Source organism: Mirounga angustirostris, unplaced genomic scaffold (genome assembly GCF_029215605.1).
Source record: "Mirounga angustirostris isolate CCGP_5_RB_7025 unplaced genomic scaffold, mMirAng1.0.hap1 SCAF_4, whole genome shotgun sequence".
Classification (NCBI taxonomy): Eukaryota; Metazoa; Chordata; class Mammalia; order Carnivora; family Phocidae; genus Mirounga; species Mirounga angustirostris.
In genome coordinates, this window is record NW_026991712.1 from 127930944 (window position 1) to 127952244 (window position 21301).

The following is a 21301-nucleotide window of genomic DNA, read 5'->3' on the forward strand; positions in this document are numbered from 1 at the left end:
AAAAGGGTTTCCCTAGCTCGGGGTTCCTCAGCTATAGTATAAATCCACTGTGTACATATCTAACTGGACCACTCCATATCTTAGAGGATGGGGATACCTGAAACCAACACAAACATGAAGCTCATGCTGCATGATGTGCCATTAGCAATAAAGTCTTGTTTCTGACCCAAGAATCCTTTGTCTTCTGACAGCACACATGAAACTATGGTAAGCTAAACTGCTAGTTTGCAAGTAAGGTAAAAATCTCAGGCCCTTCACAATTTTTTTTTTTTTAAATTGAGGTATAATTGACATACAACATTATATTAGTTTCAGGAATACAACATAGTTATTCAACATTTGTATATATTGCAAAATGATCACAGTAAGTCTGGTTAACATCCATCACCATACATAGTTCCACCGTCACAGTTCTTTTTTTTTTTATTATGTTAATCACCATACATCATTAGTTTTTGATGTAGTGTTCCATGATTCATTTTTTGCGTATAACACCCAGTGCTCCATTCAATACATGCCCTCTTTAATACCCATCACCAGGCTAACCCATTCCCCCAGCCCCCTCTCTCACTGATTTGAGGAATTCTTTTTTTTTTAAAGATTTTATTTATTTATTTGACAGAGTGATAGCGAGAGCAGGAACACAAGCAGGGGGAGTGGGAGAGGGAGAAGCAGGCTTCCTGCCGAGCAGGGAGCCCGATGTGGGACTCGATCCCAGGACCCTGGGATCATGACCTGAGCCGAAGGCAGACGCTTAACGACTGAGCCACCCAGGTGCCCTGATTTGAGGAATTCTTAATCTCAGGAAACAAACTGAGGGTTGTTGGAGTGGTGGGGGGTGGGAGAGATGGGGTGGCTGGGTGATAGACACTGGGGAGGGTATGTGCTATGGTGAGCGCTGTGAATTGTGTAAGACTGTTGAATCACAGACCTGTACCTCTGAAACAATACATCGTCACAGTTCTTGACAATGAAAATCTGTTTCTCACCTCAATACTATCTATTTTAGGATCCATTTTAGTAGATTATGGCACTTAGTAGCCTTTTTCACTGTCTACTTGCAATCTGGGGACTATCAAAATTTGGACAATTTATAGGAAAAGGGTATTCATTCTGGTCCTATAGTAAGATAAACAACTGTGTGATTTAAATTTCTAAATAGAATGGAAATAGCAAAGTAGCAATATAACTAGATCATTTGCTTTTCCTTTCCTTCCATTTTCATTCCTGTGAGGTACAAATGCATTATAGAATTGAATTTATATACTTAACTAAAGTATATTTAATTACAATTGAGCATATTTTAAGCTCATAAATAAGCATGCAGGAAGTTCATACTACACACAATTTATTAACATTTGAATATTTTTTAACACTAGCATATAAGATAGTGATATAATTTGTTTAAAAAAGTCAGAGTAGCTTTTGCTTGCTAAAAAGTTAGCAGAATAGCTTTAAAATTTAAAAATGCATTACTCACTACATACCTATTAGAATGGCTAAAATTTAAAAAAAAATCTGATAATACCAAATGCTAGAGAACATGTGGAACATTCTCATCCATGGCTGCTAGGAATGCAAAATGTAAGAACCACTTTAGAAAAGAGTTTGGCAAATTCTTATGAAGTTAAACACATACTTACAAGATGACAGATCCATTCCACTCCTATTTAGCCTAGGTAAATTAAAACTTAATACAAAAATCTATACAAGAATGTTTAAACAGCTTCATTCATAATCACCAAAAACTGGAAACCCAATTGTCTTTCAATGAGTGTATGGGTAAACTATGGTACATACAAACAATGAAATACTAGTCAGCAATAAAAGGACATAACAACATGGACAAATTCTACAAAGTAGTATGCTGAGTAAAAGAAACCAGTTTCAAAAGATTCCATGCTATATATTCCATTTGTTGGACATTATGGAAAAAACAAAACTATAGGGATGAAATGCTTGATTTCCAGTGATTGCTGGGTTAAAGTTAGGGGCCAGGGGGAAGGATTTGACAACAAAGGGACAGTACTAAGGGAATGATGTGAAGGTGAAGGAACTGTTTGGTATTTGGTGAAGAAACTGATCGTCATAGTGGTTCCATGAATCCATAAATGTGCTAAATTCATAAAATTTTACATCAAAAAAGAGTTAATTTTACTGTATGCAAATTTTAAAACAAACAAATGCACTACTTCCTAAGCATGAGTATAAGCTGCCTTTTTCTTCGACTCCCACATACCTTAATCCTAGACTTAAAGAAGACTACTTTATGTGAGGAGAAAGGTGGAAGAGACTAAAAGAATGGCTTTGAGGTGGAAATTAAAGGAGTCTGCTACAACATTGTGAACATTTATCTTAAAAGGCTGGATTATGAGATAATGATCTATAATTTTAGAGAAAGGCAAAGCAAAAAGGTACTGAAGAGAAGAGCAAATAGACCTTAAAATTAAAGAATGAATTGTCTCACTAGTATTCACTTCTATTCTATAGTGCCACAACATAATAATTATATCTTCATTTAATTTGCTTTTTTGTATGTTTCAGCTACACACAAAACGATTGAAGAAAAAGTAATTTAATTTTAAGAAGATATAAATTTATTTTTATTTCAGTATTCTAAACCTAAAATAAAAGGGATTAATCAGTTGGCTACAGTTTCTGCATTGAAAGATCTAAATCATGAAAAATTTCTTAAAAGTCTGGTGGAATCTAATATTAGGATTAAACCTAGAGGGAAATTAATATATTTAAGGAAATGATATTCTGCATATTTAATACTTTGCACTTATCTCTGCTTGCCTGTTTTTTTTCCCACTGCATACTCCCCTTCTGCCTTTTATAGCTCCTTCCCTTTTCTTCCCAAACAATCTGCCATGCCCTTTACATCCTCAGTTCCTTTTAGAAATTTCCTGCAAACCTGAATTATCTAACTGCTCTTAGGAATGCCTACATAAATATAATTCATTTCAAAGACTGTGAATTAAAAAATGGCTAATGGTCAAATTCAAATATTGTGGTGCTCTCTTTCTAAAACATGACAATAGGGAATATAAGTAGTCTAATGGGATGTTTAACATGTATCAAACTAAAATATGAACACTAATTTACATTTACATTTCAAAAAGTATGTATGTCATTCAAATTATAACTTTTTCAATATATCTATTAAGAATTTAATACAGTAAAAAAGATTAGATTTTATAAAATATGCATACATTAACAAAAAATAGGGCCCTAACCAGTCTGTGAATATATTTTTTTGGCCAAATTACTATGAATTCTACAGTTTATTGAATGTATACCCTGAGTTCCAGATACTTAATTGTCCAAGAAAAGAATAACTTCCCATCTTAGGCCTTTGTGCTGAGATTATGTAAGAAGGAATTGTAGAAAAACGGTTTTGAGAAGACAACAGCCCTGCTCTTTACAGGTAATGACCAAATGATTGTCTTCCTTTTTTTTGTGTCCATTTATGAAACAAGAATGACCTCAGGTAAACTCTGAAATGATGGTGTAAGCCACATGCCTACGGAAAAGAGTTCTATAAAATGCTCCCTGAGGCAAATCAATCAGTATTACCTTTCTGCTGCTTTGGTTACTCACCTAAAAAAGATGGCCAAAAATGAAACTTGGAAAAGAGGTTGGTGAGTAGAAAATGGAATGCCTGGTATTTGGAAAACTGAAAGGGTAGGTGATGGCAACTCTCCTTCCAAAAACATTCTCTGCATTACAAAATATCTATTTATTTATTTTCACCCTTTAGAACTATATTCAATGTCAAAAAAATACTTCAAAATTTCCAGTATCATTCTCACAAACTCCATAAGTATCCAGTGTTGGAATTTGGGGGTACTAATTAAGCAATTGTTAAGCCATAGGGTCTTATTGCTTCAGAAGAGAGTGTAAAAGAACTCACATAAGTTTCCAGACTGGAAAAAAAAAAAGGCTTTTCTCCCCAAAATTAAGGTATTTACAATAACATCTTAAACCATAACTTGTAAGTATAAATACACTTAAGACTTAAAAACATGAATTTTCATAAATGAGAAAGAACTGTAATGTTATATTAACATTTTTCTAACATAAAAAACAGTCCTTTCAAGGGTTTTCATATGTTAAGTTATAACAAATATTTTCTTATAGACAATATATAGATGGTAATTCTGAGGTTAGTATAATGCAATTTTCCATTAAGACATAAAATTTAGCAAATATTTTCTTTTGCTCTTAGGAAAAATGAATTCTAGTTTCCCCATATTAAGATACATTATTTTATTAGTACATGATGTGAATTGTTATTATTCTTTGGTCTTTCCTGAAACTTGTTCAGCCCTGGAAAAATCTGTTTCATACTTCTTTTTGAGATTACTTAAATACATTCGTAAACTGTCTGGATCCAATTTAGAGTTTCGAGCAGTTTGAACAAGCCTAGTAGCTAGACGGTACACAGCTCTCTGTCTTTCCATCTCAGGGGTACTCCTTTGGTTTTGCTGTTATTGAAAAAATATAGATAAAAATTAAAATACGATTACTATGAATTTGTTTTAAAATTCTGGCAATTTTCTCTTTCCTCTCATAGAAATACAGAACCCAAAGGTAACTAATTCCTTTGGATAAGTCAATTCCATTCAACTAGCAAAGAATGTACTAGAAAAAATAAAGAAATATGGATTTGAAAGAATAAAACTTTTCATGAGTATTTACTACTTTATGACAGATTCTTATATTCTTGAAAATCACTTTTGAATGAAAAAAAATCTGCTAAATAGGTAAAATTTCTCACTCAACATAATTGATCATTGCTATGCAGTATTCACTTTAAATGTCACCCAGAGTAGTACTCTGCTATCTCCTACTTTAATTCCCCAATAGATAAACTGGTAGACAGAATGGGTCAACAGTAAATTGCTTGTCTCTCAAGAGATTTCATATATAGAATCTGCTAGAGTCTAAGACATACATTGCTTGAGGAGTAAATTACATTTTGAAAATAAGTGCCATAAATAGCTACTTGAAATTATGCCAATTCTTAACAATCTATAGTTAGGATGCCCAAGAAACAATGTTTAAAACAGGAATTTTCTAATATTTTAGAAGGCCTTTAGATATTCAGTCTTTGAGTAGTACTTCAGGGATGGGAGTACAGCTGGAATATTCTTCATCTACCTCGTTTCCTGAGCTAGATAGAAGAATTAGCATTTTCAATCTTAACTGTTAATGTAAAGTCAGTGAGTTTCCCTTTACTAAGGGAAATAAAATCCCTCTCTTTCTCAATAGAAAGCAATTCAAGGTATTTTTCTTCTTTCACTGTAAGAAAAGTGAATCCAACTCCATGAGGTAAAATAAGATTATTATGTATTCACCCATCTATCTGATACATTGAATGATCAACTATCAGTTTATTATCTAAATAATAAATACTGAATATCTATTATCATCTATATTCCAGGCCCCAGACCTTGTGTTTATGTCTATGGGGGATACGAAAATGTCTACCTGACATGACAATGGAACTCAAGAGGCTCAATGAAAGAGACATATTATTATAGTGAAAGAAACATATTCATAAGCAACTGATTTAGGTAATTATGATAAGTCTCATGAGAGAGATTCAAAATTCAGAGGAAGGAGAACTCATTTCCAGCTCAGGTCAAGAAAAGCTTAAGTAGGATAGAATATTTGGAATGACTCTTGATAGAAGAACACAGAAGTAAAAGCATTCTGGATGGAGGAAACAGCTAGAGCAGATACATTAGAAATCCTGGTACACAGGTCAAAATGATGAAATGACTAGTAACTCAATGTGGCAAAAATGTAGGTTTTAGTTAAACTGAAAAATGTTATCTAAGGTTGGGGTAATAAACAAAGGGAGACCATAAGGCGGCAGTTAACAAACTTTAGTGTGTTTAAGAATCATCAGAAGACTGGTTAAAAATGTAAATTCCTAAGCCATAGGAAATCTTCAAAAATCTAGGATGGTCCCTGATATCACAGGTGATTCTAATGTAGGTAATTCTAAGACTATATTTTGAGAAATAATCATAGAAAATGTTTAACAGTAGGGTAAGGAGTTTCACTTTAATTTGGTAAGAAACAACCAAAAGTTTCTGAACAGGGAAACATGATAAAAGTTATGCTTAAGAGACAATCTGGTGAGCGCTGTGAATTGTGTAAGACTGTTGAATCACAGACCTGTACCTCTAAAACAAATAATATATGTTAAAAAAAAAAAAGAGAGAAGAAGATAGTAGGAAGGGAGAAATGAAGGGGGGGAAATCGGAGGGGGAGACGAACCATGAGAGACTATGGACTCTGAGAAACAAACTGAGGGTTCTAGAGGGGAAGGGGGTGGGGGGATGGGTTAACCTGGTGATGGGTATTAAAGAGGGCACGTACTGAATGGAGCACTGGGTGTTATACGCAAACAGTAAATCATGGAACACTACATCAAAAACTAATGATGTAATGTATGGTGATTAACATAACATAATAAAAAAAAAGTAAACAATACAAAAAAAAAAAAGAGACAATCTGGTAGAAGTATGTAGGATGGATTGAAAAAGAGAGAGAATCCACTGCATAGTCCTAATAAGAGGTGATTAAGAAGGATTCAAAGATTATTCTAATGGGTCACTGGGAAATTTGGAAGCAAAGAAATGGGAAGATTTTTCATATGATAAATTTAATTTTGGTCCTATTAAAGAGTGAAAATGTAAGTTGAGATTTCAAGAAGAAATACGGAGAAAAATATATAGATTCAAGGTCAAAAAGAAGTGAAAATGGAAGCTAAGGAAAGGATGAGCTCACCAAGAATATAGTTTTAAACACAGAAGGAAGGGCAAAATCTTAGGAAAACTTTCATTTAATAAGCAGAACGATAAAAAGCACTGGTGAAATACACAAAAATAAATTCAAAATGGATGAAACACCTAAATGTGAGACAGGAAACCATCAAAATCCTAGAGGAGAACACAGGCAGCAGTCTTTTTGACCTCGGCTGCAGCAACTTCTTGCTAGACATGTCTTCAAAGGCAAGGGAAACAAAGGCAAAAATGAGCTATTGGGACTTCATTAAGATAAAAAGCTTCTGCACAGCCAAGGAAACAATCAACAAAAGGCAGCCTACAGAATGGGAGAAGATATTTGCCAATGACATATCTGATAATGTCCATATCCAAAATCTATAAAGAACTTATTAAACTCAACAGCTAAAAAAACAAATAATCCAGTTAAGAAATGGGTAGAAGACATGAATAGACATTTCTCCAGAGAAGACATCCGGACGGCTAACAGACACATGAAAAGATGCTCAACATCACTCATCATCAGGGAAATACAAATCAAACCCACAATGAGATACCACCTCACACCAGTCAGAATGGCTAAAATTAACAACACAGGAAACAACAGATGTTGGCAAGGATGCAGAGAAAGGGGAATCCTCTTGCACTGTTGGTGGAAATGCAAACTGGTACAGCCACTCTAGAAAACAGTATGGAGGTTCCTCAAAAAGTTAAAAATAGAAATACCCTATGACCCAGCAATTACACTACTAGGTATTTACCCAAAGGATACAAAAATACAGATTCGAAGGGCTACATGCATTATCAACAATAGCCAACTATGGAAAGAGCCCGTATATCCATCAACAGATGAATGGATAAAGAAGAATTGGTATATATATACAATGGAGTATCACTCAGCCAAGAATGAAATCTTGCCATTTGCAAGATGGATGGATGGATGGAGTTAGAGTGTATTATGCTAAAGCAAAATAAATCAGAGAAAGACAAATACCATATGATTTCACCCATATGTGGAATTAAAGAAACAAAACAAATGAATATATGGGAGGGAGGGGAAAAAAAGAGAAGGAAACAAACCGTAAGAGACGAGTCACAATAGAGTACAAACTGACAGTTGATTGAGGGAGGTGGGGGTGGTGGGCTAGATGGGTGATGGGTATTAGGAGGGTGCTTGTTATCATGAGCACTGGGTATTGTATCTAAGTGATGACTCACTGAATTCTACCCCTGAAACCAATATTAAACTACATAATTAACTAGAATTTAAATACAAATTTGAAAAGAAAAAAAAAGCACTGAAGAAAGAAAAAAAGGGGTATTCAGAGGTAGGAAAATGAAGACATCCAGGAGAGGACAATTTCATAGTAGCCAAGACAGGGAAGAATTATGAAAAGGGAAAGAAGGGTAGTATCAAATACCACGGAGAGACCAGGGAAGATGAGAAGTGAAAAAGAGGCCATAAGAGTTCATCATTAGTTGGTATTTTACAAAGAAAGTTTCAGTGGCATGATGACAAGATCTAGTTTGCAAGTGAAAAATGGAAGAAGTAAGTAGTTATTACTCTTAAGAAGTTGGCAGTAAAAAAAAAAAAATATCTTTTGAGAAGTAAGGTAATAAAGAAGGATTTCTTAGGATAAACCTAAGCATATTCATAGGAAAAAGAAAAGCCAGTGAATAAACACTAAGGATGCAAAGAGAAGAATGGGAACAAGGGGTGCCTGGCTGGCTCAGTTGGTAGAGCATATGACTCTTGATCTCAGGGTTGTAAGCTCAAGCCCCACGTTCAGTACAGAAATTACTTTTGGGCGCCTGGGTGGCTCAGTTGGTTAAGCGACTGCCTTCGGCTCAGGTCATGATCCTGGAGTCCCTGGATCGAGTCCCGCATCGGGCTCCCTGCTCGGTGGGGAGTCTGCTTCTCCCTCTGACACTCTCCCCTCTCATGTGCTTGCTCTCTCTCATTCTCTCTCTCTCAAATAAATACATAAAATCTTAAAAAAAAAAAAAGAAGAAATTACTTTTAAAAAAATCTTTAAAAAAATGGAGCACCTGACCAGCTCAGTCAGTAGAACATGTGACTCTTGCTCTCAGGGTTGTGAGTTCGAGCCCCATGTTGGGTGTAGAGATTATTTTAAAAATAAAATCTTTAAAAAAGAGAGAGAAAAAAAAGAGAGAGAAGAAAGGAAACTTATGAAGTTATATCTTAGTGGAGATGGAAAGAAGGAAGAAAAGTTAACCTCAAATAAGTTGAAAGGTAATCTCTTCCTCTGCGATAGAAAGGAAGAGAACTGGGTGAAAAACAGAAATCCCAAAATAGAGTTTTTAAGGAGAAAAAGTTCAAGGATTCATCATGATAACTTCAAGTCTCTCAGAAAATATAGGAAGTGAATTTTCTGTACAGTGAGGACATTGAGGGTTTAGGAAGAGTAGAAATGTTTTGAAAGAGTTAAAGAAACTATACAGATCAATAAAAGGGGAAAAAACTATCCAGTAAAATATTTGACTAAAGGTAGAATATATGAATTGACAGTAGATAAGATTAGCTTGTCTTGAATATATTTTGAGAATCATTATTAGGAAAGCCAAAGCCTAGAAGGCAACTGGAGAAGGCTTGCCATAATTGGAATTTGGCAAGATGAAGTCTGAGGAACTAGGTAATGAGAGAATCTTCAGAAGCACGACACTGCCAAAATTGTTGAAGAGATTCAAATGGAGGATTAGGCAAGTAAGGTCATATAGTCTGGAAACTCAAGAGACTGAAGGGATACAATAAAAATTAAAAGTAGGTTAAGAAAGAGGGAAAGACAAAGGAAACCACTACTACTGAAGAAAATTTCATAATGCACCTAGCTTAGTTTACTGAACACACTGCATTCTTAAAACATAAAGCAACCTGATATTATAAAAAAAAAAGATTTCCAAATTTTGAATCAACATGAGTTCAGAGATAAATCTACTGCTTCCTAGCAAAACACTTAACCTCTGCGAACCTCAGTTGTAAAAACATGAGTAAAAATAACAGCTTTATTATTAATCTTATATTAGAAAGACCTAACTACTTCATGAAGAGTCATGAGGCTTATATATGATAATGGATAAGAATTTTAAAAACTATTTTAAAGGATATGAAAGTGTGGTGCATAGTAATTTTTATTTTTATTTATTTTTTAGAGAGAACAAGCATGAGTGGGGGTGGGGGGAGAGGGAGAGAGAGAATCTTAAACAGGCTCTGTACCCAGCACAGAGCCCAACTCGGGGCTTGATCTCACGACCCTGAAATCACAACCTAAGCCAAAATCAAGAGTCAGACACTTAACTGACTGAGCCACCTAGGGAATATGTGATTTTTATTTGTAATGCTTACTTTATATAGACTTATTTTCTCATCATAAAGTTAGTGTAGCAATAAGTATTATAGGAACTGAACTGTTTAACCTTTGTCTACTATCTTATTAGTTGACTTGTTGGGAAAGGTTGAAATAGACCAAACCAAAAAAATTGTGAGAAGTAAAAAAAGATTTGCCTTATTTAGAATTAGGTTTTTATTTAAATGTTTAATTATTAATATTATTATATACTTAGATACAACACCATTATAAAAATGTACACTAAAAGTATTTTCTTGAATTGGAAAACCAATTCTTATTGCTAAGAAGTTTCTTACCAAAACTTGTCTGGTAATTTGAGTTGTGATTTCTTTGGCATCCAAGACAATTGATGGTGGGAGTGATGACACTTCTGCAGCTTTTAATCCTAAAATTAATACAATGGGGCTTAAATGTTGTTATAGCAGGTATTATGTTTATTTTAAGCAGTAATAATCTTTTCTTCACAGATTTAGACTTCTATTCTACAGGCATTTCTGAACAACTTAGCAATTCTCAAAATTAAGTTTTCCAAAGTTCTGGATGACAATTTACCGATTATATTTAATTAGTTGTCCAAGACATAAGACAAATTAGAATATCAATTACCTCTCAAGATACATCTGAGACAGTCAGGAAAACATGATAGGGAAAAGAAAAGGGGTAACTAGAAAACTTAATAATAACAATGAAATTCCAACTACAAATGCAGTTGGTTAATAGAAGGTCAAAGAATTATGAGCTTTGCAAGGGAGGAGAGATAACCCTAGTCACAGAGATAACCGTACAGCTGAATGTTCATTTGTCTAGTAGATCACCAAGAGAGGTATTTCTCACAAGATATAACTATAGATGACTATTCTTCATGCAAATTCAAAGTACTCTCTAGTATTCTCCCCTGAGCCTAATTTTATTGTATAAATGCCACATAGGCTTTCTACTGTGTGCTAATAGTTTATTGTATGTACTATTTTAGAGGCAGTAGAAACAACACTAACACATTTATTGAGAAGTTACTAATTGCTAGGTACTATATTAAACAGTTCATATTTGATAATTCATTTAATCTTCATAAGCCCTACATATATGGAAAATTATCCCCATTTACTAGATGAAATTAAGGTTTATAAAAATTAAGTATCTGATACAAATTAAGTTATGCAGTTGATTTCTCATTTCAAATAGCAAAACAAAGATGCTTTCCCCTCCTCAAAGGGTCACATTCATAGCTAAAATAATTTTAGAAACTTATATGTATAGATCAATTAAAAATTTTCTGAATTCATGAGATTTTATAATGTTACATAATGATTTAGATAGAAAATATCTAATCAAGTTTACAAGTATCATATGGTTTGATAATACAGTCCCTTTTAAGACTTTAGATTATGAAGTTCCCTGCATCTGAAGAAAATAGATGTTACTGAAAAAGTGTGAAATATACAATTTTCAATTCATTTATAACTTGCAAATATAAGCTAAATTACATTTTTCTAAGAATAGAAACTAATACTTCTGGCACTTTCATGTGTTGTAATTCTACAAAAGTACTGATTGATATAAGTTTAAATATAAGCTTAATATACATAAAATGTGAGCTTGACATAGAAAATACAGTCTTAGAGCATAAGCACTCAAAAGAATTCTTTGACAGGAAAAGCTGCTTAGATTGACAGCCAAGTAAAGGGAGAAGAATTATGAGAATATGTAGTGTTTCAATAGATATTATATAGATATAATTTCTATATGCAATACCATAATTTTTTTCTTCTGTGAGTCCCTTACAAATTTTGTAGGTATACAAGATTGCTTCTTTATTTCTTGAAGTGTTCTTTACATGCTGAACTTCAAAATGCATATTTTCTACATTAGGATACAGGACCTCTATATGACATAGTTCCAGGAAATGTGTAGCAAACAGTGTAAATGCCTAGAATATATAATAATGAATGTCAGTATTTTTAAAATGAACCAGAAAAAAATTTTAGTTTGATTTTCCAAGTAGCTTGGCAGAGGTGTAGGAATGAAACTAATAATGGTCAATTCATTTCAAAATGTTTTGCAAATTTATATTCAACAAAAGAAACATGTTTATTATGTTTACACATCACATGTACGTTACATTATAGGAAAGAGAACAAATTTAAAAATAAAATCCTAAAAAAATCTGAAGATATTCAAAAGATGAGGTTTATCAGAAATAAAGCTGTTAAATGAGGTAATCATTTATTAGAAAAGTAATCTACAAACAAAATCATAACATTTCCCTCAACTTTTAAAAAAATTTTACTTTAAAAGTAGCTTCCCTCCATATAACTATTTTTTGGAAAGTGGAATCAATGGTTTGTCTTAGGTATTCAAAATCGCAAAGGGTTTAGTTTTTAGATTTGCCTTGTGTTTGGGTTAGGTACTTAAAGGGAAGAAAGAAAAGATGGAGAATAATGCTTAGGACAATGATTCTCAAACTTTAGTAATCCCCTGGGGAGTTTGTTAAAGATGCAAATTCTTGGTACTTATACCCCCAAAATTCTAAATCAGTAGTTGTAATGTGGAGTGCCAGAAAACTCCATTTTCCAAAAGTATTTTAGGTGATATTGATGCAGATGGTTCAAGTGACTTATGACCAGCATGTGGTTTCCAGTTGTGAGTTACTAAACTAGACAGAGATTTGAATAATTGTTTATGTTCTTAAGATATTACTAGGAAAAACTATAAATATGTGATTAATGGAAAAATAAAATGTTAAGACATTAAAAAGAAAATATTTGGGCTGGCAAATGGCATCAGCCATGTAAGGGGGATGGCAAGAGGTATAGGACAGAAAAATGAAAAAAACTCCACTACTTACTCAATAAATCAAAAGGGGTATAAAACCAAATTTATAAAGCAACAGAAAAATACTTAGAAGTCAAGTAAACTATTTAGAAGTTGAGGACCATGTTCATAATAACATTAATGTCCTCAAAATTTATGTATCAAACCAACCTATTACTCTTTACTACTAGAAATAGAATTGTTAGTATCTTTAAATCTAATCAGATTAGAGGTGAGATGGGGGCACCATGGCGCAGGGACTTGAATGCTGAGAGGATGCCAGTGGCTGTGGGGCCACACAGACAGTCCCAGCCAAGCTACTTCAACCACGTGAAGATGGGCTTCATGATGGGCTATGCAGTAGGCATGGCAGCTGGGATGCTCTTGGGTACTTTTTCCTGTCTCAGGATTGGAATGTGGGGTTGGGAGCTGATGGATGGCATCAGGAAAACCATGATGCAGAGTGGTGGCATCTTTAACATATTCGTGGCCATGAGGATGGGCATCCAACACTAGTCAGGGCCACAGCTGCCCACTACATCTACCCTTCCCATCAGTCCCCGCCCATTTACTATAATAAAACAAGTCTTTGAGTTAAATAATAAAAATAAAATAAAATAAATCTAATCAGATTAAAGAGTCAATTCCAGAAACCCCAGAACCGATTCAGAAAACTCATCCTTAAAATTCTGTTGCTCTAGAGCCACTCTCAATACCAAAATCTGTAATAGTGAGGCTTCTCCAGGGAAATAGAATCGGGTGTGTGTATGTGTGTGTAGAGAAAGAGAGAGAGAGAGCTTGATTTATTATAAGGAATTGGCTCATATGATTATGGAGATTGAAGAATCCCCACATCTGCAATCAGCAAACTGGAGACCCAGGAGAGCTGATGCTGTAGTTCCAGTCTGAGTTTAAAGGCCTGAGAACCAGGAGAGCAAATGGTGTCATTCCAGTCCAAATGCTGGCAGGCTCAAGATCCAAAAAGAGCTGATGTTTCAATTCTAGTCCAAAGGCAGGAAAAATGATTCTAGGTTGAAAGCAGTCAGACAGGAAGTAACCCTCTCACTCCCAGGAGGGCAGCCTTTTTGTTCTATTCAGGTATTCAACTGGGCCCCACTCAAAACTGATTGGATGGGAGGAGCTGGAAGTCATGGAGGTAGAGCAGATGGGAACCAGGGTGCCTGTGCACAGTGAGCACATTCCTGGTGTGCTCAGGCCCACTACAGTAAGAGCTGGAGGAGGTGCAGCATTGGCCACACCCTTCTGGCAGCCTGGCGGTGTGCTGGAAGGCATGCCCTGATGTGGGCTCTAGGACACCACTCCTGAGCCTCCACTGTGACTGCAGAAGCAGGTCAGCCTTACCAGACCCTAGTGAGCAACTAGAGAAGATGGGCACCTGACCCTGACCCCAAAGACGCACCCCTTGCCCTCCCTCTCCTTGGGGCTGTATTTACCCCCAGATTGTTCCAGGGGCCAGTTCCCTTACCTCCCAGGTCCCAGGCTGAAATTCCCAAATACATAGTATACTAACAGAGGATCCTATTACCACTAGTCTTTCTCCCTGAGTCCTATAATATGATCTGTAAACTGAGGTTTGAAGTCAGAGAAAACTGAGATATCAATGGCACTATAACTCAGAGGGGTGAAGTATGCTGGAAGACAATCACAGACTGTGTGACTGATACAGAATCAGCCCAGAATCTGGATTACGGGGGGAAGCATGAGGCTGCTGCGCCCTGTGTGTGAGGCTGTCCACTCACATTTGTTATCTCTGACCAAGGGGCAGTTTGAAATTCAATATACACCATGGCTGCAGTGGACAGCTTTTGCAGAGTTATTTCCTGAAATATCTGATGTTTTGGAAAGTCTTCAATCTCCTGCTATTTCTTTTAGCTTAATGAAACTGACAGCGTGTCTAGAACAGGCTTCGGGCAATATATTTTTACTGAATGGGAAGGAATGCCCCTTTTATTTTTTTTTTAAGAGAGAGAGGGCTTGCAACAGGGCATGTGGGGGAGGGGAGCAGGGGCAGAGGGAGAGGGAAAGAATCCCAAGCAGACTCTGCCCTGAGTTCAGAGTCCCATGCGGGGCTCTATCCCAGGACCTTAAGATCATGACCTGAGCCAAAATCAAGTCAGATGCTCAATGACCCAGGTACCCCAGGAAAGCCCCTTTCTTTTGAGATCTGCTTGCATCTAAGAAGCTTGCTAGTACATGGTAGACATACTAGAAGTCTTCACTGGATCTCCATGTGGACTCAGTCTACATAACATCTTATGGCATGGGTTTGTGTCCCCTCAAGAAATCCCTCCAAACTACTGTTCAGTGATGATACTGTTGACAGCAGGATTGGGTCAGCTGCTGAAGAGTTATTTGCAACAAACTAAATTTGCATTGGCATGCCGACCTTTCAGAGTTCTTACAAACCTTGAGGATTTGGCTCTTTTCCCTGCTGTTACTTCTGAGGTACTTACAGTATTAGAAGTAATGAAGAAATACACTGTTATATTAAAAGTCATGTTCCTATGCTGAGAAGTTGCATTAATCAAGTTCAAGTCACACAGGTTTGCCAACTGTGCCATGTTGTTATTGACACAGCTAGAGACAGGACTTAGGAGAGTTTTGCCATTAACAAATGTCCACAAAGACTTTTGACTGCTGAGTCAACAGCTCTTTATACCACCTGTGAGGAAATATTGGCAAAACACTTGAATGATGGTAAAAATCAATCAAATTCCTCTTTTCCTTGGAGAGCCTGCAATACAATTTCTTTGGGATTTCCTGAACCATCAGGAGAGTCCCCATATAAGAGATCATTTAAGCCATGGGGAAATCAGCTTATCTAAATTTCCAAAAGAAGCAACAAATCAATAACTTGTATTTTCCATTGTACTTTTACTCAGATTCACTGATGAAGATCGGTTATCAATGCTTAAGGAAAAAGCAGTAATAAAATCATTGGTTGGTCTTGCAGAAGGCTACAGTGTTCCCTTCCATCCAGTTTCTCAACTTAAAAAAAACTTGCTGAGCTGTGAGAAGAGCATCATAAGTGTTTGGCCCCTCCTGCCTTTGCCTGAAGAAGCTGAGGAAGCAGCCAGATTAGAAGTAATTCTGAACAAATGCTTGCAGCTCTTTAAAATCATGTATGATGGGGTGCCTGGGTGGCTTAGTCATTAAGCATCTGCCTTCAGCTTGGGTCATGGTCCCACGGTCCTGGGATTGAGCCCCGTGTCGGGCTCCCTGCTCAGCGGGAGGCCTGCTTGTCCCTCTCCCACTCCCCCTGCTTGTGTTCCCTCTCTCACTGTCCCTCTCTGTCAAATAAATAAATAACATCTTTTAAAAAAAATCATGTATGAGCGGCATTACCACCTGCCTGAGAATCACTGTGTTGTTAGTGACTTGGGAAAACCCTCCTGCTGAGAAGTGGCCCCAGGTAATCTGTGAACTCTGTGGCACCCCCATCCTAACTCTGTTCTGTCCCAGAACCATTCTGGAAGTGCTCATCATGCTTCGAAACATCAGCACACACTGCACCCGCATGTCCAGCCAGGTTGCTGCCTCCACGGAGTTGAGACGCTAGCAGTGGGTAGACAGAATGTTGTGTTCCAGGCAAAGGAAGTAGTATTAAGTTTCTGTCTCTTGTGCTTTACCCAATTTTATCACTGATTGTACTGGAATTGGTCAACATTCATGTGGTTCATGGGAAAAAATCTTATGAGTATCTAAAGTTCTTAAAGATGTTCTTGCAGTACGCAGAGAACCTGGTGGCTTACACCAGCCAACAGAAGAACAAATGGAACAAAACTATCAATCTTACATGGACAGCCATGTTGAAAATTTGACTTTTAGGAAGAAGAAACAAATGTTAATACATTTAGCCAAGAAGTCCACAAGTAAAGGAGTCTTATGAAAACAGTAAGTCAAGATGCTTTTGGCTACATCCAAAAACCTAGCCCGAATAGGCTTTACCAACATGGAAATTGAAAATCCAAAGGTAGGGTGGATTCCAAGGTCTGTTTGACCAAGGATCAAGTTCCATTTCTCTGTAGCCTTCTCATTTGCTGTTCCTGAGTTTGTGTGAACCTCAGGCTGGGTCCCCAAGTGGCCACAGCAGTTTGGTCCCTCCACCACGACATAGTGTCCAGAGGAAGGAGAACTTTTCACCTAGATGACACCCAGAAAGTTTTTGAAAACTGTCACTGTGGCCAGGACCCTCCTCCTGTACTCACTGACCAGCCTGGGTAGGCATACACTCCTGAGCCACCACTGGGGCACAGAGAGAGCTTGGATCAGTCTGGCCTCAACCCTGGAACTGAGAATAAGATTGGAGGATCCAGATCCCATGGGACAGAGTTGAAGAGGAACAGCTCCTAGAAGGTATGGGCAGACATGGTGCCAGGCAGCAGGTTTGCTGGTCTGTGTGTAGCCAGGAAAGCAGGAGCCCTGGCACGTATCTGGGTATGGAGGGTTTTGTACAGGAGCAGGGAGAGCTAGAGGAGTGAGGGTCAGGGGTGCAGCTGCCCCAGTCCAGCTCGGAGAGCCAAAGTGTGTGATTCTCAAGAGCTCACTGGGCCACTGCAATTGTCTAGAACATCTGGGAAGGCCCTGACATCTGTCTCAGGTGGCAGCAACAAAGCCAGCAGCTCTCAGGAATCCCTCTGAGGCTGTCCTGGACCCCAGGTCTGTGTATGTGCTAGGCTGCACACAGTGAATTATGGCCCCTTCTCCACCTTCCAAACCTCCCTGGCAGGTTCTAGCCCACAGCCCTCCAAGGAAGGACATTCACCATGTGTGTTTCTGGCTTCTCTGCTGTCAGAGAACAGTGCCAAGGAGACCTCAAAGAGAAGGTGTGGTGCTGTGGGATGACAGACATTCTAGCACACTCCATCCATCCCTTTGCCAACTCAACACCCACCACCCCCTATTAAACTAAACTCTTGGGTAAAAACAGAGCACCAAGCTTCTGCCCCTGTGATGTAGCCTTCTCTCGTGCAAGTGTAGGCCCCAATTCTCACATGTCATGTTTCTGCTCCTGGGACATGTTATTTTGCAGTGTCTCCCTTGGACTCTAATTTATATGATGATTTATAGGATTAACTACTCTTAACCCTTCTTATGTTGGAGCTGGAATGGAACAGAGGAAATAGAAGAACTGATATTTACCAAGCCCATGAAAACAAACAAACAAAAAAACTGATTGGATGGGACCCACCCCCACTAGGGAGGGCAATCTGCTTTACTTAGTCTACCAGTTCAAATACAAATCTCATTCAGAAACCCTTATAGATGCACCCAAAATACTGCTTGACCAAATGTCCAGTACTCTGTAGTCCAGTCAGGCTGACATACAAAATTAACCATCACAGACACTAATTAGCTTTTAATCCTAACAAGTAATATATATATATATATATATATATCTTATTTTTATGAGAAATTCTGATCAACTGACATAGATTCAGTATTACAAAGACTAATGTTATCTCTTAACATTACTTATATCACATACCTACCTCAAAAATAAGATTTTTCTTTCTTTATAGTAAATTATGGACTGTCATTTAAGGTAAAGGACATCATCTTAGGGATATTTCAAGGTACTTTAAATATGGAAAAATATTTTTAAGTTTTTTCATACCTGTATATATTCTGAGTGATCATCTAAAGAGATATTTTACAAATTAGCTTAATAATAGAGCAAAAATCATAGCCTGTTTTACTTGATTTGTGAAAACCTGTTTTCTTTAAAGGAATGAAATCTTAGTTGGGTAAGTAAAATAATTTTCCATAAAGTGACCTCAGATGCCTAGTTTTTCATTTCATGTTGTGACATCACAGTCAATGTTATTATCCATGGAGACAATTATTGAAATGCTTTCATGTTTTGCCTTTTAATTTGATTAAATTAAAGCCAAGTGACTAGTTTTGATATTTGTATTTCTTGATTTCCTTCTTTCCTTGTCTACATCATGACTATCATACTAGCTGTTCCTGTTTCTATCAGAAATGAACTAAGAAAAATATAAATGCTATGGTACACTTTTATTACCTAAAATTGTTTAAAGAGCTATTTGTAGGTGCCTGTAAAATCCAATCATGATAAATATACAAAGGATACATAAGGGGCACCTGGGTGGCTCAGTTAGTTGAGCACTGGACTTTTGGTTTCCACTAAGGTCATGATCTCACAGCTGTGAGATCAAGCCCCATATATCAGTTCTGTGCTCAGCGGGGAGTCTGCAGGAGATTTCTCTCTCCCTCCTCCCTTTCCCTCTGCCCCTCCTCCGCTCACGAGTGTGTGAGCTCTCTCTTGCCCTCTCTCTCTCAAATAAATAAATCTTTAAGAAAAAAAAGGACTCAAAATTAATACACTTAAAAGAATAGAGAATACCTTTAAGCTCAGCAGATATTCACAAACAGCATAACAAATGCCAATACCTTCTTCTGTATTAGTACCTCTGCCAAGTTCATCAATTAGTATGAGTGATTTGTTATTAGCATTATGTAGAATGTAAGCTATCTGAAAAATATAATTTTAATATTATTTATTGTAACCAAACAGCTGTCACTACCATTTTAAAAAATGAGGAAAAATCCAGTCTCTTTATTAGTTCATCCGAAATGTATTTTTATAAAGTTATCCAGCTGAGTAGAAACTAACACACTGCTTTTCTTCTAAAAATTCTCATGACTAATAATTCCAGTAGAACAGCTGATATGTATATAAACAGACACATGCATATGTGTATGAGACAACAAACAGTAAATAACCATTATCTAAAATATTAATGTTTTAGAAACAGTGAAATAAAACTAAGCAATGAATTAAATGTTTAAATAATACAAAAAGATGGTCATTTTCTTCTCCACAAATGACTAATTAATTGTCATAAAATACTCAAAACTATTTCTCAAGTTTATTTTAACATCTCAATAGCCAGTAAAGATAGAAAAAAAATGAGGGAAAAGTATCCAAGTCCACTGATTCCTATTTAAACAAATAAATGTAAATCCATGCAACAAAGACCAAGACTTTAATTGACAGAAATTCTCCTTCCCCACTGAAGAGTATTAGCCTCTTTCCCAAAAATTATAATTACACCCACATTATGTACTGACACAATAGTAAATTTTATGGCCTTTTACCTTTCTATAGGACTAAGCTTCTTGAGAGCTGGGACCATTTAAAAATACACCTCGAGCACCTAGTACATTGCTATATTCTCCCATAGATACTCAATACATACTAAATAATTATGTAAAAGTCATATACAGTAGCACAGATAATAACTATTCTCCCCCATTTATAAAAAGTTATCCAAATCTACAGTGATCCATTAATTCCTACCTACTGAAGATACCTCAAGAGCTATACTGAATACCTTTAGCCCTTCAAGTCTATTTGGTATTTGCTCAGATCAGAAAAAGGTGATGACACGTACTTTGTTAGAGAAAGTGAAAATTCTAAAGGGGCACATGAGAGGATGATTTTTAAAAGCATTCTAACACAGTGATCTATTATTTTAAAATCAAACCTAATAAGAACAATAGATACAAAATGGTCCTGAACAGATCATTGTTTTCTGACAGTCTTTTATATATCCCATAAAAAACATGAAAGCATGTTTTTTGTTCAATAATACTAGCTTTTTATTTAAAACTGTATTTTTCAATAAAACCTTCTCTTCCATTTCCACATAAGACAGAAATTAGAAGCTGTCTTTGACTGCCCTCTGGCTCTTGTAGAGGAATATAAGCACATCTACATGTTTTAGAATAAGGATATTTTCGTACATAATAATTGACCACTAGTGGAAAAATTTAACATATGTTTAACATAAGGAAAGGTTAGTTTGGGTACCTCTTTCATTTCCTTCATGAATGTTGATGAATTTGTTTCAATATCATCGTCAGTACTGATTCTTGTAAATATCTGTTCAGCAATTCTAAAGGAAGAATATTCTGCTGGAACATATGATCCTGTAAAATATAAAGTAAACGTAAATTGAAATGCTTTTATAAAATATAAGTACTAATATTTTGCACTTTTCACCAACTCAGATTATTTATTAACCTAGCTAAGGATTATGTAGTGGAAAGATCACTGGATATACAGTTAGACAACATGGCCCCAGCTCTGTCACTTACCATATATCCTTGGGCAGCAATTAGACTCTCCCAGTCTCATCTTTCTCACATATAAATAGAAGACAGCATAAATTCAAGTACATTAGAAAGATTTATTATAAACTTCACAAAAATGTTAAATAATATAGTTATATAAAAAAATTCAAAATAGGAAAATTTGGAGTAAATGCT

At 36.2% G+C, this 21301-nt stretch overlaps 2 protein-coding genes and 1 pseudogene across 2 annotated transcripts in view; 2 read left to right on the top strand and 1 right to left on the bottom strand.

Moving 5' to 3' along the window:
* Positions 1-4093: 4093 nt before the first annotated feature.
* The window catches only part of MSH4 (mutS homolog 4), a 93997-nt gene continuing 76789 nt past the window's right edge, over positions 4094-21301 (bottom strand). Inside the window, exons 16-20 of the mRNA XM_064588969.1 lie at positions 20844-20962; positions 19374-19502; positions 11924-12098; positions 10468-10556; positions 4094-4490 (exon numbers count right to left, since the gene is read on the bottom strand). Of these exons, the coding sequence (XP_064445039.1) occupies positions 4299-4490; positions 10468-10556; positions 11924-12098; positions 19374-19502; positions 20844-20962 (704 nt within the window). The 3' untranslated portion in view covers positions 4094-4298. The remainder of the gene's footprint in view (positions 4491-10467; positions 10557-11923; positions 12099-19373; positions 19503-20843; positions 20963-21301) is intronic.
* Positions 13259-13498, top strand: LOC123858517 (reactive oxygen species modulator 1-like). The gene has a single exon (XM_045895545.1). The coding sequence runs from the start codon at positions 13259-13261 to the stop codon at positions 13496-13498; it is 240 nt and encodes a 79-aa protein (XP_045751501.1).
* On the top strand, positions 14524-16892 carry LOC123859480 (endoplasmic reticulum membrane-associated RNA degradation protein-like; annotated as a pseudogene).